The sequence below is a fragment of the Tenrec ecaudatus genome, chromosome 1 (genome assembly GCF_050624435.1).
Source record: "Tenrec ecaudatus isolate mTenEca1 chromosome 1, mTenEca1.hap1, whole genome shotgun sequence".
In the NCBI taxonomy this organism is placed as follows: Eukaryota; Metazoa; Chordata; class Mammalia; order Afrosoricida; family Tenrecidae; genus Tenrec; species Tenrec ecaudatus.
The window spans coordinates 218,091,047-218,117,218 of NC_134530.1; the positions used below are offsets into that span (position 1 = coordinate 218,091,047).

Here is a 26,172-nt window from a genome sequence, read left to right on the forward strand (position 1 = left end):
TTCCCTGAAAACTAAACATACTCCCCACGCAACAGAAACCACGGTGGGGTAACGGGCCGTGGACTGCTATCTTTAATCTTCATAATGAACCTGCGACAGGCAACGCGGCTGGAGTCCTTACAGTTTAGACACCCCTGGGAAACCTCTGGCCTCACCCCAACTTCAGGTGAAGACCACACAACCGAACCACCGTCAGAACCGCTAGTCTGCCCTTCACCAGCCTCCCACTCCCTTGAGGAGGATGCCAAGCAATAGAGCTCAAGCGCCCACATCTGCTGACGACCTGAATTTTCCAAATTTATGCTACACGTTTTTCAATAAATGAAAATATAGGTGGATCAAAGCCAGATACCTATCCATTCCAGTATTTAAAACTGTTACTTGAATTAGCAAAGTCATATGAATCTAAAACTATAATAGCAAAGTAGCAGTAACATGATTTGATATTATTTTCACAAACAGTCCATATTAAATACTAACAAAATTTGAAGGGAAAATAACCCAACCCTGCCCCCCCAACCATATTTCATATTGATCGTTTACAAGCAGTTCTGACCATTTCTTCTCCTTTCTATCAGTTGTTTTCAATCAACAATAATCCCAGTGCCCATGGGGTATTAAACAAAATGCCACCACCCCCCGAGGCAGACTTCTTCCTGTGGAGGTTTCTGGTTCTCAGAGTAGCTTTAAGAAACACTTGCTGGAAGAAAAAAAGTTTTTAAAAGTTTCTTTTCAAAAGGAGAAAAACATTCTATTTAGCAATGAATTTTATAAAGCTGTTTTTAATTTCTGAGAATTAGGAAGAGAAGTAAATATAACATTGCTATAAAAGTATTCCATTAAATTAAAGAAAATTATAGCTTCAAAGTCTTCTAGTTCATGTACATATCCCACTTACTCCTACATCGTACAGTAACAATATACAGAAGCTGTGCTAACAATAAAAAATAAAACTTTTATCACGGTAGGTACAACACATCATTTTTGAGAATGACTTTTATCGTGCTTTCTAATAATGTCCATGAGGTTGGCTCCTGTAACCAGGCTGCTCTGGGCCTGGCTCACCTTCTGTTGCTCTCTCCTCCTCTGGTCGTGCAGGTAGGGGGAGTTTAGTAACTGCGGGGGGAGAATGGTTCCTGTGGGCTTTACCCTTTTTACAACATCCCAGAAAAGTCTTTTGGAATTGTTATTGATGAACGTAATCGCCGTTCCTCTTTGCCCTAAACGTCCTGCTCTTCCAACCTACAAAGAGATGCAAAGCAGAGTTCCACAATGTATAAGCACATCTTAATGCCTCACGACAAGAAACAAAGACCATTATTTTTAAAAGTTTTAATAAGATTGACATCAACTGGATAGCCTTTTTCAATCTGGGGTTGAAATATACTTGTGAAATTACTTTAGTGGGGTGCCAAGCACCAGTGTATCTTAACAAAATAGAAAATAACAAGTTATCACATATAGCAAAATGATCTATTGATTATAGAATTTGAGTCTCAGTTATAGGTCTTTGTGGAGTCTGGGGGGCAGGAGGGGTGTCATGACAAAGACTTCCTACTGGGGGAGCTAACAATGTGTACGGGAAGAACATGTTCTGAAACTGATTGCAGTGAGCTATCACCTCACATTCATTAGCACGACTGAGGATTCACACTGCTCGCAGGCCAGCATGAGAACCAGCTTGGGGGGGCGTCCCTCAAACAGTTAAACAAAGGGTTCCCATATGGCCCAGCCACTCTCCTCCCAGGTCCATCTCCCAGGAGAAATAAAAAGACAGAGACACTCATGCAGACACTTGTATTGGAACGACAGCATAGTGCTTCCCACCCAATGTTCATCCATCGGTAAGTGAATAAAATATGATATGGTTACACCCAGAAATATCAGTGTGCAACCAAAGGAAAGGCTATATAGCACAACATGGAAGAACCTTAAAAATAGTAATGTACATGAAAAAACTGCCACAGAAGACATTCGATGAAACCTCTGGGACGGGGGCATTGACGGAGCTGGATAGTGGTGAATGGTTGTCTCGGCTGGGGGGCTTGGGAGGAACGGAGCGACTGCTAATGGGGACAGGCTTTCTTCCCGAGTGATGAACATTTTCTAAAATTGGTGTTGGCTGATTGCACAGCTGAGGTAATTAGTTTATTGTGTCAACCTGGCCGATAAACACATGTGGGTTAATTGAAAGGCAGAGGGAAAATGGCTTGGCGAGCCTCACCCTTCTAGTTCTCAGTTCTCTTGTGGTCGGACCAGGGTGCAGCTGCCTTAGCCAGTTGCCTGCTTCAGCTGGAGAGGCTCACTTCCTGCAGGGCATCCCCGAGGAGAAGCCACATGGACCTACCCCGATGCAGCCCTGGGTGCTGGAGCAGCCATGTGGAGAGATGCTTACATATTCACTGACTCAGCTTTCCTCCTGCAGTTGGCGTCATAGTGTGTGTTTTTTTTTTTTGAGAAGGAGGAGGACTTTGTGGATTGGACTTGGACATATGGGTTCATGTTGGACTTGTGGGCTTAGGCAGCACTGGGTAGGGATGTTTTCTTGATGTGCACTTACCCTTTATATAAAACTCTCTCTTATACACGAGTTTCTGTGGATTTGTTTCTCTAAAGTACCCAGACGAATACAACAGCTAAACTCCACTGAGCTGTACACTTTAAATGGAAGAATTGCATAGTTGGTACATGACGGTTGGTAAATGTATTGAGATATAATTTATATTGAGATTTTTAAAAATTGAGGTTTAAAGCTGTTAACAAAACATGTAAAAGTCTCCACTTATGTTGTTTTTTTATAGTAAATTAAAAAATACTGAATTGTCTCCTCAGGAGCCTCCCAAATTAAAAACAGACACATAGGAACATCTAGGACACCTTTAAAGAAGTGTGCCAAAAAGAAGAAGAAGAAGAAGTGTGCCTTTGCCCCACAGTTCCAGTCTAGTGGCCTGACCCCAGGAGCAGAGAGAGGGGGCGGGGATGTCCCGCGGCACTAGTTAATGACACTGGAGAGCACGTTCCTTCCTAAGAATGGTTAGTGAACAGGACAGCTGTCTCATCAATCACCGCGCAAAGGCATCAACATCTTCAAAGAGGGCAAATGAAGTAAAGCATAGCTGGGTGGTGGCGCTGTTTGTGGCTGTGGTTTCCGGGGGCTGGCGGTGCAGGGCTAACAATTCGTGCGAGCCTGGGGCTCCTCCTCAATACATGTGATCATCTGCTCAGTGAGCTCTTCATGCACACGGATAAAGAAAGATGGCAAGCATGTCTTTAACAAAGTAAAAGAGCTGGTATGAAACAGTTCCATTTGTGTAAAAAGTATGGACAGACGTGTTGTTAGGTGCCTGTGAGCCGGTTCTGGCTCGTCGCGACCCGGTGTACAACAGAAGGAAGGAAAGCCTGCCTGGTCCTTCGCCATCCTCACAACTGTTGCAGCCTCTCGCCGAGGGGCTCGTCCTCCACGAAACTCGATATGCACTGATATTCTCTGTAGAGTTAACTGGTAACCACTCAAGGCAAGCTGACAAAGGTGCAGGAATCACAAGACCATCATGCTTGCTAACACAGGTCATCAGAAGAGGAAGACCCTTGACCAGATGGGCTAGCACAGGGTCTGTGACAGTGGACTCACGCATAGTAACACTATGGTCCAGGACTATGCTGTTTCGTTCTGTTGTACATAGGGTCACCATGGGTCAGAACAGATTCAACGGCACCTAACAACAATATATGTGTACTTCAACTATGAAAACCAGCAGCAATTGGGGGCTGTTCTGAGTCGGGGTGGGAACCCCTACAGATTTACTGTCTCAAGTCATGAAGGCACTGTGGATAATTTAGGCTGACTCCGGGACTTCAAGACAAGGCCAAATTATTCTAATCAGCAGACACTATTTCAGAAGCAGAAAAGATAAAATATTTTAATATGGTAGAAAACCAGCATCTAAAATGATTAAAACAAAAATTTGAAAAAATAAGCGAGTTACTTGAATACCCAATTCCCGTGGAATACACAATTCCCAAAGTGCACGCAAATGAGGTGGCACATTAAGTCGGAGTAGAGAGCAAAGCGACAGTGCATTAAAGATGCTAAAAGCACTTCAGTGGCGATTCAAGTGAAAGCGGCATTCAGAGGTGACTAAGAACAGGGGAGAAAGGCTCTACTTGAAGGGGTTGTAAGTGATGCCGGAGGAGGAAGACAGGGAGCAGTCGGGGAGATAAGGCGGCGCTCAGAGAAGGCTCGATTTCTGTTAGAAAGAAGAGCTACTGTTACCTTTGGCCGTAAAGGAAGAGAGCAAACCTTTAACAGGTGAAAGACTAGAACGAATAAGGATAGGAAGAGCAGATGAAGACAAGATTCCCCAAAAAACAAATACTTTGAAGGATCTATTTTATTTTGGCCAGAAGTAAAAAACTTAAAACAATCTCCCTACACAAAGTTCTGTTGGTGTTGACTTTAAATGGGAATTTTTCCTGATTACAAAGCCATTAATATGCTCATTTATAAGAAAAAATTAAAGAACATAAAACTAAACCTAAGATTTACTTAAAAACAACAACAACAATTTTTTTCCCTCCCTTCCCTGGACCCTCTAAATTAACTTTTTTGGTTTCTTACCTCTAATCATTTTTCAAAACATTTCAGGCATACATGAAAGTGCTTCAAAAATTGGTTAAAAATATCCCATTCTCTGTGCAGTTTCCCAAGAACTTTGTGAAGCCCCCTTGTGAGGAGTTTTCAAAAACAAGAGTTAATTTATATCCATATGTATTTTAAAGCAAAGATATATAAAGTTCTGGGTCCTATTTTTTTTTTTTAACTTTTTTGTTGATAACACCTTACTGGAAAAAGCCCTCAGGAACCAAGCAGGGGAACCCCGGAAGCCTCCTTACCTGGTGCACGTACTCATCCATGCTGGAAGGCATGTCGAAGTTGACAACCAGCTTGACGCTGATCAAGTCCAGGCCGCGCCCCAGGACGCCTGTGCTCACCACAACTTCATAGTCTCCTTCCAGCAGGCCCTGTACAAAGGAGCAACATCGGCTACTGCAGAGTTGACTGTATATGGTCTGTTTGGCTCAGCCACCTGTTCTCTGTTCAGTGCTTGCTTCAATAATATTGCTGCTGCAACACTGCCTCAATAAGCACAGATCGCCATTTACTCAGAGAGCATATGAACCTTCCCCTCTCTCCCTGCCCAATCGCCAATTGAACCAATTTCAACTCAGGGCAATACCAGGTGTTTCAGACTGGGACAGAGCTCCATTCAAGGCTGTGACCTTTTGGAAACAAGCAACTCACCAGACCTTTCTTCCAAGGTGCCTCTGGGTGTGTGCGAACCATCAACCTTTAGGACAGCAGTCAAGTGCTTACCTATCTGAGCCACACAAGACTCCCACGTTCCTCCCAGGCCCACGACCCTTATTCTAGTCATTTACAAGCCTTTTCTAAAGGTAATCCGCTCTGTCCCAATGTAAACTGACCTGATGTCAGAAATGGTGGGTTCTGAATTAGTAATCTATTCTGAGCACCCTTCTCAGAAAACATAGCTGATTGTTCCGAAGACACAGATGCTTCGGAATGAAGCTCCTTGGAGTTAGTCAAACAGGGCCCACTTTAAAAGCCAGCTGGTAATATGGTGTCTCTTAAAAATGGCGCAGGACAGGTTTGCAGGGGAGAGAAAAATATAGAATGCTCAATGCCAGCCAAACCTGCAAGATGTTCTTCCTCTCGACTTGAGGTTTCTCTGAATGGATTGATATACTTTTCAGGCCTGTGATCTTCTGAACTGCCTCACTCAACAGATCTGCCCCAAGTCTGCAGTCCACAAAGACTAATACCGGAGGCTTAAAGAGCTTCTTATCCTGAAAAATATACATTTAAAATTATTCATGCAGCATGGTTACTGACGGTAAGTTTTTCTGATAGTATCTAGAACCAGTTGTTTATCAGTAGGTTTATAAGTATCACTGAGGGAAAACATATTGTTAAAATGAGCATTTAAAAAAAAGCATTTAAAGAAATATATGATAAATTGAAGTCAAACCTATTGCCCTTCACATGTCTCCAGTATTTCATCAGCGTTACAGAAATAATTCCTAAGTGTTATATGTAAGCAATGTAACTTAAATACTGTTCAAAAGTTAACAAAAACCACATACTTAATACTGAATAGTGCAATAACTGTGATATGCACATATTGTCCCCTTACTTTCAAGAACAGACTAATCCAGAGAAGCCTTGAGTCCCGTCTCTCCGGCTCCACCCCACTCCCATCATCCCTATCACCTTATGTATACGAATTACTAGAAATCATTGCAAGAAGGAAAATAATTCTTCTATGCCATGCGTACATGTAAAGGTCTTTTTGTGGTAAGGGAAAGCAAGGCTGCATTTACAGAGCAATGCTCAGGTGTCACACACAGAATGCTGATCTAGGGCAAGCAGTCCATCACGCAACACCCCCACAAAGAGCTGCAGCTCAGCACCGTTCTCGTAAGAGCTGCCAAAAACGTAAACCCAAGCCGCAGAACTGGCGTGGGCTGCTTTACGGACTCACGTTTAGGATTTCAAATAACTTTTTCTTTTTGGAGGGTTCTTCTATCCATAAGACAATCTGGCGCACATTAGAGCACGGCAGGTTCTTCGCTCCCGCGGTTATTCTCACAGGATTCTGCAGAAGCTGGGCTGCTAGTTGCTCCATGCTAGTTGGAATGGTGGCTGAAACCAAAATGGTCTGACAATCAGTAGGAACGTTTTCCAAAATGTCAAGCACCTGTTGTTGAAAGCCCATCTTTAACATGGTATCAGCCTAAAACAAAACCATCGGAAAGTTAGTACTGTGGGGCCTTAGAACCCCAAGCCACCCTAGGAACGACTGGCAGAATTAACAGCAGAAATCTTTACCCAGAAAAACAAGCCGCCTTGTTAAAAAGCAGGGTGCCAGTCGAAAACATCCATATTTACATACAATGATATATTGTGTAGCTATAAACGCTAGGTTTCCTTATAAATCACAAGATCTACTGCCAGTGGATTGATTCCAATCGATGGCAACCCTGCTGGGCAGAGAAAACTCAGGGTTGTTCATGGCTGTGCATTTTCTAAAAAGCCCTGGTGGTGCTGTGAGTTAAGAACTGGGCTGCAAACCACACAGTCAGTGGTTCAAACCCATCGTTTTCTCCTCCAAACAGGTGGGGAGCTGACTGCTTCAGTAAAGATTGACAGTCTCAGAAACCCCAATAGGGTCACGAAGAGTCAGAACTGACTTGATGGCAGCAGGTTTTGGTTTTTGTGCAGGTGTGTTTTCCAGTTTCCATAATTAATTGAAATATGGGCTGAGACTAGGCTGTACTCTCCTAAGTGCATGCGAGGGGCTTTAAAAAGTTCGTGGAAGAGGAAATGGAAAGACAATGGAATTCTTCCAGGACCACTTCTTTCAAGCACTGCTCCCTGCTTTTTATTCTTTTGGCTTTTTATTCTTATTGTGATGTTTACTTTATTGTAGTGGTCTGGAATGGAACACACAGTATCACAGAGCTATGCTGGTATATTTTGCTTTGTAAAAATTATTATTAGTTGGAACCTAATACAGATATCATTCCATATTTCCACCACGTCAAGTGGAATGTACAATTGCTGCCACTGTTTCCAAACATTCTCTTTCTACATGGACTCCTTGATACTGTCTCCAGCCCAGCTTTTCCTAATAATGCCTCCTAGCATCTCAGTAGTTGGCCTTCTCTTAACTGTAGAAAGAAGTCCCCTATGCGCCCCTTCTCACCCAGGTTTCTGGGCAGAGTAGTCTAGGCCTGTCTCCGTCCACCACTCTCTCACCTCCACTCTCGGTTCAAGCTCTAGTCCTCCACACCTCTCAGATCGCTGCACCTGCTCTCCTTCAGGCTGTCAGCGTCTTCCCAGCCGGCAGATTCAACAGCAGGCTTCATTTGACCTATTTTTGTTGTTTGTTTTTATATATTCTTAAAGACACGATGGTGTTTCTAAAAAAGTTATTATGTTCACTGTATAAAACTTGGGAAATACAGAAAATCCTAAGAACTACGCTTACTACTTATCATCCCGCACAGCAGATAACACCACAGCCTCCCTAGTTCCAATCGCCTAAACCTGTATGGGCCTCTTCCACTCCGCCCCCATGCCACACCCCAACCTCCTGCCGCGGCCACAGATGGATTCCTGGACCCCAACTCGGTCATAACCCCAAACCAGTCCCATGCCATCATGTGCATTCCAACTCACTGTGACCCTACAGGGCAGAGTCCCACCACCCGGTTGAGTATCCAAGGCTGTAATATTTGCGGAGGCAGATCCCACCCCACCCCCGCCAACCCTCCCACACTGCACCCCACACCCAGCTTGGTGTCTTGTGGTTTGAAACCACTGGCATACATTGGTTAGCAGCTGAGTGCTTAACCACTGTGCCACCAGGTTCTGTGAGGGCTGTCACCCCTTACAGTCCTTGAGCACCCAGGGGAGTGTCGGCTTGAAGGAAGCTTGGGGGATCCTGGTGCTTGGGTCTAGGGTCACAGCAGGACACACAGCCTGCGACATAACACAGCGGGAGAAAGCAAGCCTGAAGTCCGTCTGTGGAGTCCCCCGAGGAGGGTGGAAGGGTCCTCTACGCCAAAGGGCAGCCATGCTGGGGGACAGAGCAGGCTCTTTGAGTCCCAAAGGAGTTGTCTCTTCCCCCTTCCATTCCTGACCACTGCTGGGCCAATCCCCCTCCCCCAACAGTGTCTTCTTTCTCCCATTTCCTCCCGTCTCTCAGACCTCATCCTCAAGCTCCAGGCCCCTGCCCTTCGCCCTCATCTCCCTCCTGCTTTCCAAGCCTCCTCCCTTACAGAACCCACGACCTCTCAGGGACTCTGATTTATGCACACTTGGTGCGGCCTACATACGATCGTCGCCTCTTTGACAGCCCGGGCTCACATGACATTCAAAGCGTCTAAAACCAAACTCAGATGTCATCACCAAGACCCAAATACCCTTTTCTAAAAAGTGCAGGTACAGCCATGACTGGTGGAGTCATGTCTAAGGTGTTCTCCTCCCTTCCAGTCAGTCATCCCAGAGTACGTGTAAAGTGCTCCTCCACAGGGACAGCCGGTCAGCCCCTCTCCTCAACTCCCGCTGCCTCCACCCTGCTCCTGACAGTCGTCTCCGTCTCGCAGGCCCTTCCTTCTTCCACGTCTCTTGCACAGAGCAGCAGAACCACCTCCCCAAACCACCACTTTCAACATGCTACACCCAACTCCGTAATTTAGGCAGTCTCCCACATCAAACCCCCATGTCTGGGTGTCTCTTTCACGGCCCTCTATAATTTGACCCCACCCCAACTACTCAACTTTTAAATCCCATGATTTCTCAAGAAGGCTTCAGGTTTCTTCCCTGGATTCTCCCAGCCCTCCTCCTGCGCGCACGCAAGCGCTCCTGACTGCTCTGCTCAGCTTGTGTCAAGTCCCTTCCCTGGAATCCTGGGTAGAAACTCTGCTTCTAAAATCCCTTCCCAGGTCAAACCTCCTTAATTCGGAGAGGTCATTGCGCTCAAGTGCAACTAAACGGATTCTCCTGATTCTCTACCCAACGTGATTTTTCCTGACCAGAAAGCATTGACCACATTTGGTCTCATTACTTTACTTACAGCTGACACCAGAAGCCAACAAACTATGGATTTGGGGACAAATTCGGCTATTTAAAAAATAAAGTTTATTTAGAACCTAGTCACCCCTATTCGTTAGCCTACAACTGAATTGAGTAGTTGCTACGGAGACCATACAGGCACACAGCCTAACAACCTGATTCTTTCCAGCAAAGGTTTGATGCTGCCTGCCCTACATCACACCCATTAGCACTTAAGTTTATCTCCACAGGTGATAATGTGCTTGCCTTTGAGGCAAGTATACCCGATGTGTCTTTTCTCTCCAACAAGTTTTCAGCACTTTGTAATCCTGAATGGCATTTAAAACGTCCCGGGGAGGCTAAGCCTCTGCAGAGCTGGTCACTCTGCCTACCCAGCTGCTGTGCTGACACCCAGCTCACTCCTCCTCCAGCCCTGCTGAAGGAATAGTGCTTTTGCAGGATAACGAGGAGCACAGCCCTGAAGTGATGATGAAAGCTTCCTAATTAAAGGAGACAAAAATGATGAGAAGCGAGGGTGGCTGGGAACTAGCTTCAAACGCCAGATGAAGAGGATGAAAGAACGTGGGCTTAGCGGCCAAGAGCTGTAAGTCAGAAGTGGGTCAGATCCGCAAGTCAGTTCCAACAAAAGGCCACACCAGGGAAAAGCTGATTTCGCAGCACTTTAGAACAAAAACCTTGGTATTGTGATTTGGATGTCGTTGCTAAAACAAACTGGTTTTGCGGTCAGCAACCCATACACACTGATCCGCGACGCGGAGTCACGTGCCCGCAGTGCTGCAGCACTCTCCACGGCATCCCTGGGTCTCCCCTGCCAGTGCACGCGGCTTTCCTGCGCTGGCTGCCCTCTGGCCCGATCCCTTTTGCTTCATGTGGCTGGTTGTTCTAAGGGGCTGTCCCCTCTTACAGCTCACCGCCACTGAGTCGACCCCACTCTTAGTGGCCCCTGGGAGGGTCTCTGGGGCTTTACGTACTTAGGAGAGCATAAAAAGCCTCCATCTCTTCCCCATAGCCAGTGAACTCAATCTGCTAACCTTATGGTCAATAGCAATGCATAGACCTATCTATTGTTAGGCTGAAAGTAGACGTGAGGGTCTGGGAGCCTCTCTATCTGAGGAAGCCTGGTCTTTTTTTATGATCCTGAGTCTTGCTCTCATATTCCTCCCACTGTATTCAGGGTCTCTTATTTTTAGAGAACCAGTCACCATACACTTCTGGTCTCAGGGATGTGGAGGTGCAGTCCACGGGCCCACTAGCCCTCTGGACTACTTGTTTCTTTGATGTTCATCCCTCTTCTTTGCCCGGGTGGGGAGATACTAATGGCTGCTACACTCATGGCTGTTTACAAGCTTTTAAGACCTCTGTCACTAGGCACCAAAGTGGGCTGCGGAACACTGTCTTTGTGGGCTAGGCTATGCCAATTGACCTTGACATCTTCTGAGACTATGGTCCGGAGTCTCAAGCCCAGACATTCCTTCCCTCTGTGATTGGCTGTGGTTAACAACTTTTCATAGCTTTGCTCCCTAGATGCGCTAGGATGTCCATGGATTTATATGCTGAGCCTAGAAATGCCTATGTAGAAATAGCCTCAGTCAGAGGGAAACTCCACTAACTTCTAATTCCACCTTCCCATGGGCTTTCTTTTTTTAAACCATTTTTATTAGGGGCACATCCAACTCTTATCACAATCCATACATCCATCGATTGTGTAAAACACATTTGTATTCATTGCCCTCATCATTCTCAAAACATTTGCTCTCCAGTTAAGCCCCTGGCATCAGCTCCTCATTTCCCACTCCCTCCCTCCCTTTTCCTCCCTCCCTCATGAACCCTTGATACTTTATAAATTATTATTTTGTCATATCTTATACTGCCCGATGTCTCCCTTCACCCACTTTTCTGTTGTCCATCCCCTAGGGAGGAGGTTATACGTAGATCCTTGTAATCGGTTCCCCCTTTCCACCCCACCCTCCCTCCACCCTCCCCATATCGCCACTCCCATGAACTTTCTGAAGCCCTCTCCTACATATGTGTGCATGCAGTCCCATAAGCCTTTAAAGGCAACGTAGGCAAACACTGTTACACACACCCCCCTGAAGGAACAGTAACAACAACAGTCTACTCGCAGATACATAGAATGATGAGCAAGCTGGCCAGGAGTGCGAAGGAAAGTTAGCAGGCCTTTTTAAAGGACTGAATGACATTTCTGGTTGTAAGATCCTGTCAGTCATTCCTTTGTCCTCACCACGGCTCTGGAAGAGTAGAGGACGTCCCCAAGACCTCATGGTAGGTAGGATGGTCCAACCCCAAACGTGTGGGGCATAACACTCCTCTGGTGCCCAATAACTATTTAAGTAGGGTCCCCAGAAGGCAGGCAAGGTTGTTACCATTGGCCAACACTTGGCACCCCACCTTTCCGGGCCCTGCTGGGTAGCCTGTCCCCCTGTGTCTGTGGGACAGATGTGCACTGCAGGCAAGAGGGAAGGACACAGGTCCAGTGCAGGCTGGCTCCCGTAACCCTTCTTGGACTGTTGTGAAATAACACACCTTGTCTTATTACGCAAAGTGAAAGCACATAGTGGGCATGCTGTGTGTGCAACAGAGAAAAGCACAACTACAGATGCACACATGTATTTTCACACAAAAAGAACAGAAGCACCTGGGAGGAGCACGTTCCTCAGAACAACGGACCTTATAAAACCCAGCGGGCAGCAAAGCTATGGAGACCAGAGGGGCAGGACACCGGGCAAACAGAACCGAGGAACCCAACGTAGACCCAGGAGGCTCACGAGACACTGTGAGGAGTACAACCAATGTCGCAGAATAAATGGGGGGCAGGAGTCTGTGAATGTGTATGTGAATTACATAAAAAGATAAAATAATAAAGGTCTCCCAACTAAGTGTTTTCCAAAACTGACATATTTACAATTCTTCTCACTAAAAAATAAAATAAAAGTCTTCTCACTGAAAATACAGCATCCACTGAGTTTGTGTTTCCTGCCAGGAGGAAGAGGCAGCTCGAGGGCCACTGTCAGCCTGCGCTGCAGTGCTGCCCAGAAGCCAGCCTCCCAACACTGACAGCAATAAAAAACAATAGCCAAACTGCTGTTTTTCCCTTTGGGAGAGAAAATGCCTGGACAACACAATGACATTATAGAACTACTACACACTTTTCACAGAGTATATGCATATTTATATATTTATCATTTATATGCATATTTATTTATAAAATTAATTCACATGCATATATATAAATATGCAGAGTATATGCATATTTATATAACCAATTTAGAAAAGAAAAAGACACTACTTACTTCATCTACTACTACGAGTTTTACACCGCAGAGATCTACAGAGCTCTGCTTTATTATATCCAGGAGTCGCCCAGGGGTGGCTATGATAACCTAAATGAAAGATAAAAGCAAAATTTAAAAACAGACAGATGATAAGTTATCCATTCTTTCAGTTAGACTATATTTATTGAATGGCTGTTACCAGGTGCCAGATACTGTGTTAAGCATTAGGAATTCAACAGTGACTATCAAACATGGTTCCTGATCATTTTATAATATGCACCATTGATAAATAAATGCTCCTAAGTACAGGATTCCATTAGGACGCCATTTTGGAGGGATCGATCGGGCTCCGGAGGGGTCCTGGCAGCACAGAGTCTGAGCCCTCTGCTGGGAACCAAAATGCCAGCGTCCAAGCCACCAGCTGCTCTGTAGGAGAAAGATGTGGCAGGCAGCTCCTGCAGAGGGGTACAGCCTAGGAAGGCCGCCGAAGGGTACAGCCTGGGCCACCCGTGGGGGCAGTTCTCCTCTGCTCTGCAGGGTTGCTGTGGATCAGAATTAACTTGAAGACATCGGGTGTGGGTTTACGCAGCCTCAGACTCAACTTCTTGGTGAGGGGTTGGAAGTCCCAACCTACGCGGAGGCGCCTTGGAAGGAAGGCGGGCGATCTCCCTTGGAAAGGCCAGCCTTGGAGCTCCTGGAGCAGTTCCATTCTGACACACACAGGCCACTGTGAGTCGGAAGAGACTCGCAGCACCCGGGATGCTTTGGGTTTTTATCCAGCTCCAACCAACCCTCAGTGAGTGAGAATGAGAAGGGTGAGGAGTGGTCTAGGGCTCTGCAGCTGGGCGACCAGTGAGGCCCACGTGTGGTGCGGGAAGGGGAGGCTTGCACCATGTCGGGAAGGCTGTGTAGGCTGCCTGAGCACAATCTTGCTCTGGGGACAAGAGCACATTCCTTGCCTTCCTTGAGCCTATTATTTCACTTATTAATTAAAAGGCTGTTTTAAGCTCTTAAGTCTTACCGTTTATTAGTTGGAATAGTGGTTATGTGTAAGGGCTGTTTAGTTAGACAAATTTGAGTGGAGATGTAGCTGAAGCATTTAATCATGGTTTCTCTGTTCTCAGTAATGATTGGGAGGAGTAAATGAGGAAGCAGCTGACATAAAAGACAGTAGAGGTCTCAACGAGCTAATGTAGCGGTTCTCAACCTGTGAGTCATGACCCCTTGGGGAGGGGTCAAACGACCCTTTTACAGGGGTCACCCAATTCATAACAGGGGCAAAATTATCGATGAAGTTGCAATGAAAATCATGCTATGGTTGGGGGTCACCACAATATGAGGAACCGTATGAAAGGGTCGTGGCCTGAAGAAGGTTGAGAACCGCTGACCTGATGGATGCCACTGTACTCCACTTTTAAATGCACACTAACAGGATGGCACAACCACCGGAAATGACGCACACTCACGGTCCTCAGGGTCTGGAGCCACGAAACTATCGGATTCAGCTTTTGTCCTTGGGCAATAACACAAACATCTCCTTACTTTACACGGAACTTACCCCTTGCCATCACCTCTTTTTTCCTCTCCTGGTTTGGAAGCAGCTACATATGCTTCCCCCCTCCTCCTCCTGTTTCCTTCAGTTTTTGAGAGGCTGAGGACCAAAGAGAAACTTGGCTGCTGGCTGAGGAGTGGTGCTGATGTGGACCGAGGATGGAATCCTTACCGTCGACTACTCCTGGCTGTGGTGCTGTTAACTTCCCTAGTAAGTAAGGCCCCACCGTGTGAATCCTGTCCATTGCTCGGCAAGGCCGGTGTGGCATGAATTACTGAAGCAGCAGGGAAGCAGAGTGGCACGGGCAGTACTGCTGGTGTCAGGATGGAGGGGGCATGTCTGACCTCCACACCTTTACTCAGGGCATATAAGTCTGTTGTGAGGGATTATTAACAGAGCTAATTGCAATTGTAAAAACCCTGTAATGAAGGGATTGGTCAAATCTGCCATCTTTTTGTGCATAAAATGAACCATTTCAGACACAAGAAAGTCAGAAGTGGAGGGAGCCCACCAGGCTCCAAGATCCTTATTTTGAACTTTTAAAATTTAAATAATTTTATTTTAAATAATTTTATTGGGGGTTTTTACAACTCTTATCACAATCCATATATACATCCATTGTGTCAAGTATATTTGTACATTTGTTGCCCTCATCATTTTCAAAACATTTGCTTTCTACTTGAGCCCTTGGTATCAGCTCATATTTTCCTTTCCCTCCCCATTCCCTCCTCCCTCATGAACCCTTGATAATTTATAAATTATTATTATTTTGTCATATCTTATACTGTCTGACATCTCTCTTCACCCACTTTTCTGTTGTCCACCCCCCAGGGAGGATGTTATATGTAGATCCCTGTAATCAGTTCCCCCTTTCTACCCCACCCTCTCTCCTCCCTCAAGGTATTGCCACTCTCAGCACTGATTCTGAGGGATCATCTGTCCTGGCTCCCTGTGTTTCTAACTCCCATCTGTACCAGTGTACATCCTCTGGTCTAGCCAGATTTGTAAGGCAGAATGGGGATCATGATGGTGGGTGGGGAGGAAGCATTTAGGAACTAGAGGAAAGTTGCTTTGTTTTATCTGACTGGCTTGTATCCTCCCTGCAACCCTTCCGTAAGGGGATGTCCAGTTGCCAACAGATGGGCTTTGAGTCCCTAATGTGCATTTCCCTTATTCACAATGATATGATTTTTTGTTCTTTGATAACTTGTGATCACACAGGCTGGTGTGCTTCTTCCATGTGGGCTTTGTTGCGTCTTAGCCAAATGGCCGCTTATTTACCTCCAAGCCTTTAAGACCCCAGATTCTATATCTTTTGATAGCCGGGCACCATCAGCTTTCTTCATATTTGCTTATGCACCCATTTGTCTTCAGCGATTGTATCAGGAGGTGAGCACACAATATGATTTTTTTGTTCTTTGATGCCTAAACCTGATCCCTTCAGCACCTCACAATCATGTTTACCTTCAAGCCTTTAAGACCCCAGAGGCTATCCCCAGGGCTAAAGCTGTGACACCAGAGAAGCAACAGAGGGGCAGCAGAAGTAGAACCAAGAGCCAGAGCATAAGACAGCGGTGAGCTTCCCAGTCCATTGCGCACTGCGTAAAGCTGAGCGCTTCTGAGCAGGAGACTCGCTTGCAGAATGGGGTGCTCTCAGGCACTTATTTGGGGGTGCTAGGTTTGGAAAACTGATTTTTATCAGACTTAGGCTTATAGCATGTCCTTTTGGCATTTATCGGTAGTCATACAGGAGCTTTGTAACAACTACCCAAGCAGGGTAGAGGCTGAGGCCACATGGTGAGAGACTGAGGAACAGAGAAAGGCTTGCTTATGGGCATGGCTAGAAAGTGGCTGCCATAACTGAAGAACTGTGTTGTAAAGCATTTTTGTTCCTGAATTGTAACCAGTTAGCTTCCCTGATAGGCCCCATAATATTGAGTATTGTGAGATTTGTGTGGCCACTGCAATGATTTATTGAACCCAGCAGAAGTAGAGTATTGTGGGAGTGCAGTAGTTGTATAACCTGGTGTCAATTTGGGACTTGAGAAAATTAAGAGTGAAGGGGTGGAGTCTGGTCTATCAATCGAGTCATAGCCAATGAGGCCTCTGTGTGGGCATGACCTTTTCCTGAGGATTCTGGGAACTCCTGTATTTCCTTCTTGGAGGCGGGAGACACTTTCTCTCTCTGTTCACTCCCTGAGAGACACTCTACTGACAGGACACATGACACTATGCTGATAGACTCAGACTCCATGCCCTAGGAACTGGAGGAACCACATGGAGACCCCTGCCAGCACTGAGATGCTTACAACGCCACTGGATCCACAGACTTTCCACCCACTGGCCTGTGATCTTCCTGCATTTGGCATCATTGCATGTGTTTCATGAGTCTGAAGAGGGCTTTATAGATTGGTATAGGACATTAGGACATATGGGTTAACATCAGACTTATGGACTTGATCTGGACTGCACTGGGATGTTTTCTCAATATGCAACTGCTCTTGTATATAAAGCTCTTTCTTCTACACATATGAGCCTCTCCCTGGATTTGTTTCTCTAGTCTACTCAGACTAACACAGGGAGAGACAGCTTAATGTCAGAACTGGTGAAAAAGGTGGAAGTTGGAGGCATGTCTGAACCTGTGTCTCATAAGAACTAACCTTGGGCCAATAATGAGTTTGCTTCATCTCCCCCCTTGGGAAGTCATAGAAGGTCATTTTTACACTCACCAATAAAAGAAAAAACTGAAATGGTGTGATACATACAAGGATCCAATGAAAAGAACCAAGCATCAAACCTATGAACATAAGATGGACTAGGCTGGGATATCTTCTTGATATAAGATAACTTCTTGATATAAAGCTCTCTCTTATACATTTACATATAAGAATGTCAATGGGCTAACATACCATCAAAGATACATACCTCAAGTCTCATCAATTAAGGGATTTTTCAAAGTACTAGAAGGATCATGTAAGCATCAAAAATATCAGGATCCTAGGAACTAAGGAAAGACTGCAAAGAACTGTTCCAAATTAAAAGAGATGCCTGTGAAAGAGGCACGGCAACCAAAGACAGAGCACAATTCTGAACGGGATCCTTGAGCTACATTCATTTTCCCCATGGGATAGTTCATTTCAGATATATTCCAATGCATCAAGGCTGAAGTCAAGGCTAATGTAACAACACAGTTACAACTGTGCTGTGGTTACAAAGGATCAAGTTTTTATAGGAATCCAGCTCTCAAGTGTAATGAGTGATGAGGATCATGCCAGGATCTTAGTTCAAAAGCCTGAGTGGGGAGGGTAAGATAACCTTAATTATACTTGTAACTTCTCTTTGAAACTGTGTTTAAAACATTATGGAAACACTGTGACCACTCATACATGTTACTTTCTAAATGTTACAGGCTGCTGATATTAATGAAGCCTTTCTGCAGCTTAACTAACTAAACCCACTGCCATTGAGTCAATCCCGACACACAGTGGCCCTAGGAGGCTGTAAGCCCTTTTCCTGGTGGGTCTGAAGCGTCCACCAGCAGTTAGCAGTCCAGTGTTACTCAACAGTGGCACCAGGGTTCACTGGTCATTTCTGTTGAACCAAAGAATACCCCCCAAAAAAAACCTCACTGCCATCAAGTCGATGCTGGCTCACAGCGACCTCCTGTGGGCTTCCCAGCCTCTGTCTGTGGGAACAGAATGCTCAATCTTTCTCCCTGAGAGCTGTCGGCGGCATCAAACTGTCAGCAATGCAGAACACATAACCCCACTGCATGACCAGAGTCCCTCAAGAATGCCCTTCGAAGGCAACATTGGTTCTTTAAACCTCCTGTATGAGAATGTGCAGCTACTTAACCGTGTGAAAGCGTAGTGGGTTACAGGCTGGGTTGCTAACACAAGGTCAGCTGTTTGAAACCAACAGTGATTTCATGGGAAAAAAGAGGAGGCTTTCTACTCCCGGAAAGAGGTGCAGTCTCAGAAATCTACAGGGGCAGTTCTACCCTGTCCTGTAGAGTTGCTGTGGGTAGAATTCGACTTGATGGATGGCAGTGAGACTGTGTTCATTTATCAGTGTGAATCAGGGATTTCTCCATTCTGAGAAAAGAAAGTAAGTTTCATGCACAGGCTGATAGGAATAAAAAAGGCATTAATTTTTAAAAAAGGCAATAGTTACTCCAACTTCAATTTTGACGTCCTTCAAAAGTTCTTCCATTTACGTCAGAAGTACATATTGCTGACCTTGTTTTATTATGAAAACCTATTTTACAGAAACTCTGTTTTACACCTCGAGGACTTTACCCTGAAAGTCACTGATCCAATATCCATTAACAATTCAGCGGCAATTTCTTAACATTTTAAGTTTTAAATCCATCAAATATATGTCACTTCACTCTCAGGACATTCCCTATGAAAGAAGGCTGGCATTCACCCAGTTCCTGCAGAAGTTTGAGGCCAGCTGGTAATTAACTCTTGCCCCAAGCCCCCGACTCCCTTGAAAGAGCAAAGTCCGGGAAAGGAAGGTCTCACCCTTGGCGACCACCATTTATGAGCCATGCATTCCTAGATCCATCACATCTTCCTGAGATGAGATATGGTAGCCCACGCCAAGAACCAATGGGTAGTTAAAAAGAAAATGCCCAGCAGTGCTTGGCATACTGCTGGCCCTCAATAAATTATGCCCTTTCCTCTCCTACAGAAAGCAAACAAAAGCAGTGCTTCTGGGCAGGAATTTAAAGACTACCTAACATCACATTCAAAAGTTCCTCCAGGGGGAAAAAGAACGTTCGTTTCTCTATCCTGGACTGGACTTTCCACGGTGTGCTCTCAGACCATGCTTACCTTCACGCGCTGGCGCAAGCGATGCAGCTGGGGGGGTAAGGGTAAGCCCCCGACGAGAAGCACCGTTTTCATGCGCGGCAGGCCACTCATGAGTTCTTTAGCTTGTCTCTCTATCTGGATGGCGAGCTCTCTTGTGGGTGTGAGAATAAGTGCAGATGGAGTTTTGTCCTGCAACGGCATGAAGAACAAGTCTGGAAACACCAGGAACTCGATCCTGCTGATCCAGGAACTCAATCTCCGCAGGGATTCCAGGAACATTTCACGGGAATATATTCTGCCCAGCCCAACGGAAGCTGGAATTACTTCTCCCTGTCCAGTGAACTCTTCCCGCCGCCCCCTCAAAGAATGCAATAAAAGATTAGAATGAGGCAAGAAAGAGGCCTCATCCGTGACCTGAGGTGCACAGTAGCCAGTGTGGGGATTGGAGGGTCTGCTCCCAGGGCTCCTTGAGCTCCAGGTAGTGGTTGGCACCCCACCTTCCCGCCCAGCAGCCTCCTAGGCATTTCCCTCCTTGCCACACCTCACAGGGCCACCAATACCACAACCCAAACCAAACCCGTGGCGACCTAGAGGCCAGGGCAGAACTCCCTCTGTGGCTTTCTGGAACTGTGGCTGTTGACGGGAGTCGAGAGCTCGTATTTCTCTCGAGACACTGGTGGTTTTTAACTGCTGCCGTGGATCGCAGCACACAAGGTGACTCATAATCCACTACGCCACCAAGTATTTTACGAACACTTACTCCAAACCCAAGTTCACTGCCGTCAAGTCGATACTACCTCATAGTGACCAAATACTTAGCAAATACTACTTACGCACAACGTCTGTTACACTAATTAGATGAGTGTGCTTTATGTACCATAAACAAACAGGCAAAGTAAGGTAACGTGGCATTATTTGAAGACAAACCTCAAATCACACGACGGGTGCATTTTGAAACTCTTGTGTGTCAACTTTGGTCTATATGGGCTTGTTTCTTCTAAATGCAACACCCAAGGCAACTAAATTCAGATTAAAAATGACACCCCATTTAGTCAGCTGGATCCTTCCCACCTCTGCCAAATAAAAAAAAATATATTTCCCTTAACAGAAAATTTATTTTAAAATATAACACTTTGTATGGGTAATAAATATTCATATTTTCAATGAAGAGGTATTTAGTTTAATATAAGAAAAACTCTTATAATGTTCTAAATATTCCAGTTTTGTACAAGGGAAGCATATTCTATTTCCAGATTGGTGCTGGGGCTTCGACTTCCTGAATAGTCAGGGCTGACACAGGGTCACGAGACCCTGAATCAGTCACCAGAACCTCAACTTTTAACTTAAACGGACTAATGTGAAGCTGTTTTCAGTAAATGATTATAGGCACACCCAGGAAAAGTTCCCCAGCTCTTTGGAAGCCTGAGGGCAAAATTGTCTCTTCCTGGGCTTGCCCCAGAGCTGTAAATCCACTTTCAAACACACAATCTGTGGGAGAAGCTGCCCTTCCCAGGTTTTCCCTAGGACTTGTCTGCATATAAACTATTGCTGGTTTAATGGGCAGGAAGAACTCGAATGAAGCTTGAATTTATATCTAGGTTCAAAAGCAGTTAGGCTTCCCACTGTGGCCCGAAGCCTTCTCCAAAGCTGAGTGCTTTGAATCTGAGTTCGAACACGGTTTGTGATTTTAAGACAGTGAAGGATGTTACTGTGAGGTGTCCTGGACCCAGGGACCGCCTGTGACAGAGCAGAACCACACCATGGCTTCTAGGTTACAACTGCTCCAGGAGGAGCCCTCGTGGTGTAGTGAGTGGGTTTACATTGGGCTGCTAACCACAAGGCACCAACAGCCCCGAAAGACGAGGCTTCCTGTCCCTACAGTGTTACAGTCCTGAAACCCCACACAGCAGGTAGACTCTGCCCTATGCCGTCACTACAGTCAGAACTGGCTGGATGATGGGAGTTTGCTTTGGGGATCCCTACAGGAGCAAACCAACAAGCCTGCAGAGCAGCCACGTGGGCTTGAACTGCCAACGTTTCAGTCAGCCAAGCATTTGCCTGTTGGGCGGCTGGGCTTCCTCGGCTAAGGCAGAACCGTGGTACCTTTTGACTTGTTTCTGAGACTAATGCCCGTGAACTTGAACTTACCTCGACTAAAGCCCGCAGGATAACAGGAAGAAGAAAAGCAGCCGTCTTGCCGGAGCCCGTGTCAGCGCTGGCCAGGATGTCTCTACCCAGAAGTCCAACGGGAATCATCTGCATTTGGATGGGGGTTGGGACTTCATAGCCTGCCTTCTTCAAGTTGTGATTCAAAGCCTCAGGGAAGCCAGCGTGTTCAAACTCCACGATGGGCCTGGGGACTTCTTGTCCCTGAATGACAATTCCTAGCTGCTGCTTAAGATGTTCGACCTGGTCCTCCTGCAGGTTCACAATAAAGGGGTGCTCTTTGTAGGTGTAAAAAGCACCCTGCAGAGGATCTGGGTCAGAATCAGCTCTGGGGGAACTGCTGGGCTTTCCTTCCTCTTCCTTAACTTGGAGAAGGTGTTTCGCTTTACACTCCAGGCTGCACACATCTTCGTCCGTCTTATCACAGATATACTCTCCATAGCGACCACACATAACACAGACAGGCTCTCCAGGTTCTGGCCAGCGCTGTGTTTTGGAAAATGACTTCACGGGTTCCTCAAGAAGATCAGTGTCCTTTGTACCACTCTGCTCGGATTCCACCAAATGGCCCTCAGCCAACTGCTCCGCCGGACTGGGGAGAAGGCCTGACTCGGGGGTAGGCCTGCTGGGGGTTGCCTCTTCTTTTGTAGGTGAAGTCTCAACGGGAGAATCTTTGCTTCCACCCAACTGAAGCTCTTCCTCTTGCTTTATTTTCTTAGACACACAGCCTTTGCTGTCATCGCTAGTATCCCTCTTGAGTTTGAGCGATCTTGGAATAAACATCTTTCAAAATTCTGTTGAGAAAATTGTATGATGAGACTTACTTAACCCTCAATCAAATTCACAATTTCCATAAAAATACCACAAGGTGCTCCTAGTCAGTCTAGGGTCCCTGGACTTATCACTCAAAGGAATGGAGAAGCCATAATGACATGATCTATGAGCCATCTAAAGCACAACTAAGGGTCTCTACTCGCCAGAACCAAAAGAGAAAGAAGATAACTCGGAGCTCAGAGAAGAAACAAGTCTGCATGAGCCACGGCCTCATCCAACTTGAGACCAGAAGAACTAGATGGTGCCCTGCTTACCACAGGCCAGTCTGACCGCTGTCACAATAATTGGCCCTAGATCGAATGGGAAAAATAGATGGAGAACTCAGCTTATTTAAAGCAAACAAAAAGCCAGACAGACTGGAGCAGCAGCAAACAAGAGGGCTCCCCGAGACTACTGCCCTGAGACTCAACCCAGAACCAAGCCCCTCCTTTGAGATCATCTTCTAGAGAAATGGCAGAGCAGCACGCAGAATAAGGGATATTCCGTGTGAGATCAGTGCCGTACCAAACAAACTCAGCATGAGACGAGGTTGACAACTACACCAAAGAGAAGGTGAGAAGTCAGGAAACGAGAGTCAGCCCTCAGCGTTGGCAGAGGATTGCCTTAGGAACCACCAGATACCAAAATCTGAGGATGTGGAGGTCCTGATATGAAATGGTATTATAATTGCATATGATCCAAACACACCCTCCAGTCACTTTAAATCATCTCGAGATTACGTACAATACTTGACACAATATAAATGCTGTTAATGGCACTTGAAAGTTTCCTCGTAGCCTTTGAGGGATGGCTTCAAACACTACTTTAGTTTTTGGTACCATTTTGTCATAGAAACAAGAAGCGCACACAAGTAGCAAGTGCACGTGTGGACAGTAGACAAACAGCGCTCACACAGAGTGCTGAAGTGAGACTAAGAAAACTCACGGCATTGGTGTCGTTGCTCAGTTGCTCACTCACAGCGACCCCATAAGTCAAGGCCCCTGTGGATATCAGAGACTAATCCTTTATGGGAGTAGGAACCCCTATCTATCTCCTATGGAGCAGCTTGTGGTTCCCAACTGCTGACCTTGTGGCCAGCAGCTCAATGCATCACCACTAAGCCACCGAGGCGCTTTGGGATTACCAAATGGGGCACTAATGTCCTGTATAAACGTTTCCCAAAAACTCAATAAAATACTATCTTAAAAAAAGACATCATGTGAGTACATATACCAAGCTTTTCTTCCATTCATGAATTTGCTCTGGTGACGAAATGTTTATTGCTTATACCCAGGGTGAAGCCCTGCACACTCCTCAGTGCAGACTGCCTACCGTCTATTTCTGATTTCCTTTCTACTAACTGAAATATCAGTTATTAGTGGCATTCTGGACTAAATCCTTCATTTCTATTTCCATACGGAAAACAAAGAGGATGCTTCACAATTAGGTGTGAATTATTAGGTGTCCTTCAGTCTGTTTTAATCGGGGGGGGGGGGGGGGGGGACCCTGTGAAGCACAGAAGGCAACAGGGGGATCCTGTAGCAGGCTCACAACGGCTGTATCTGAGCCCAGAGATGCAGCCAGTGTCCATCCATCTCACTGAGGGCCTTCCAATTAGAATCTCCAACATTAAAGGTAAAAGTCATACAGAAAAATGTGATTTTTATATAAAATCTAACACAGGACGCATGTGTCAAGCCGTGTTACTTATGTTGCTTGTCTTCAAGGTAATTCGGACTCACAACGACGTAAATTAGGTTAGTACATGCACCCACATGTACTACAGGCTCATTTTAACAAATGAGGACGCTGAACGTCAGAGAGAGCAAGTCAAGTGCTAGAACCTAGCTCGGTCCTTTGGCACTCTTAACTCTCACCCATTAAGTATGTACCTTGCGAATATGTTTTTGCAAGAGGATGGTGATTGACAGTTCAATTTCGAGACTATGAAAGAAACACCCCACCCCCCGCCACCCCATCAAACAAAAAAACTCTTGGGGCAAATCGCCATGTTCCACTTTCCGGAAACATCCCAGCAAAAGCGTAACCGAGGCTCTGGAAGCACTGCCCCAAGTCTCCGAAGGTCACAGGTGAGGCAGGGGTGCGAGCGGCCCTGCAGAGAAGAGCTCGGAACTCCAAGGGCAAAAGAAGCACCTGCTGCCGCCCCGCAGGCCAGCGGCGCGGCCTCCACCGCCCGCTCCCGCAAAGCGAGCGCGCGGCCGGCCGCCCCGGGCGTCGCCCGGATCCCGGCGCGGAGCCACGGCCCCAGAGGGCGTGCACGTCACCGCGCTGCTAGGAGACCGGGAGCGGGGCGGGACGGGTTCCGACAGAGGCCCGGGGCCTGGTCCCGCTCACCCACGCACCTGGGGCCGCATCCGCTAGTGCTCGGGGCGGCAGCCCCCGCGAGGCGCTGCGTAGAGCTTCCGGTCGGACTCGTCCAGACGGTGGCCCGGGCGGAGCGGGGCGGGACGCCGGATCCGCCGCTCCGGGTTTTGGGAAAGGCCGCGGCGCTCCGGCAGCACGGCAGGGAAGGCGGAGCTACGTCGGGGAGGCGGAGTCTGGCTGGGAGTGGGCGGAGTTGTCGCGATGAAGAAGGGGCGGGGCCCGGGAAGCCCGGCGCCTCGCCACGCCCCCTCTCCTGTCCCGGCGGATGCTAGACGGCTCTGCAAATCCCGCCCCAACGGGCTTGGCTTATCCCGGCGCTCCGGCCGGGCCGAGCTCCCGTAGGAAGGCCTGACGCAGCCACGGAAGGGCCTGCGGAAGCGAGAGACCGCCCGAAAGGAGGGCCGGACATGGGCACTGGCACCCTTCTCTAGTGAGGGGACGGTAAAGGGATAGTGGGACCGAAACCGATCCTGCTTTTCCTTGGAGAATAAATCATGTACTCCAGACCGCAAAAAGATAGCTCGGGTTCTTGGTCTCTGTATAGTGTCGTTTCTCTTTTTCACCAGCCCCCAGACCGTGAGAAATGAGGGACATGGGGCCTTGGTGGTGCCGGTGTTGCATAGAAAATGTTTGACATGTTTCCGTCTAATGTTTAATGAATACAAAGTGATATATGTAATACAGTCCAAAGTTTCAAAGCACAATAAAAAAAGGAAAAATCTGAATCCACCACTCTGCCAGCAATTAGCGCCTCCCAGGTGCCCCCTCGTGCCTCTTGGGGAAGCACCATTATCCTGAATCTTGTTTATCCTCCCTGTCTAGTTCTATAGGAATTGCGTCCAAGCTTAAACAAAACATGCCTCCTTTACTGGCTTCCTGCGATCACACACGTTATGTCTACTACAGTGGTAATTAAAAAAAAATCTATCCAACTATTTTGGATATTAACCACTCACTTCTGGCAATAATATCGCCAAGACGTCAGTAATGCTGACTGGTGGGTGAAGCTAGGTGGCAAATTCACAGTGGTTCGGCAGTTACGGACTGAAGAGATCATTCTCCATTTTGGCATACAGGTGATTTTCTCATAATAACCTGGTCTTGAAACTTAATCGTGTAGATAAGTGAGGAGTAAGTGCATTGCTTTTCTGGCTTTGGGATTTTATAAACATGTCACAATACAGCGTGTGTGTGTGTGTGTGTGTGTGTGTGTCTTCTGAGTTTCATTTTATCATTCAACACTTCTGTTTTTAAATTTTGTGCTGTTGTAAGTGGAACATTAACACAGTTATTTTCATTGCTGTTATATAGTGTGACTGCTACACAACTGCTATTCATTTCAGAGAAGGAAGGTGGAGGGATGGATGTCATGAGTGTGCCCCACAATGCCCAGCTCTCGATGTATATGGATGGTAGAGGAGAAAGCATGGTTAGAAATGTGCAGAATTAGAAGGCAGTCGGTACAAAATTCCACCAATCATCAGATTT

At 46.5% G+C, this 26,172-nt stretch overlaps 1 protein-coding gene across 3 annotated transcripts; it reads right to left on the minus strand.

The window, feature by feature from the left end:
• Positions 1-762: 762 nt before the first annotated feature.
• DDX59 (DEAD-box helicase 59) lies at positions 763-24,834 on the minus strand. 3 transcript variants are annotated; one of them, XM_075528777.1, is made up of 8 exons: positions 24,663-24,834; positions 21,469-22,280; positions 19,342-19,509; positions 12,970-13,059; positions 6,561-6,737; positions 5,713-5,865; positions 4,894-5,022; positions 763-1,242 (listed from the first exon to the last, which is right to left on the minus strand). In XM_075528777.1, the coding sequence occupies exons 2-8, from the start codon at positions 22,267-22,269 to the stop codon at positions 979-981; spliced, it is 1,782 nt and encodes a 593-aa protein (XP_075384892.1). In that variant the 5' UTR covers positions 22,270-22,280; positions 24,663-24,834; the 3' UTR covers positions 763-978. The 3 variants fall into 3 exon arrangements, with proteins under 3 accessions (XP_075384892.1, XP_075384877.1, XP_075384884.1); XM_075528762.1 differs by having other exon boundaries at positions 6,561-6,812; XM_075528769.1 differs by lacking the exon at positions 24,663-24,834 and adding an exon at positions 24,192-24,279 and having other exon boundaries at positions 6,561-6,812.
• Between the last annotated feature and the right edge of the window lie 1,338 nt (positions 24,835-26,172).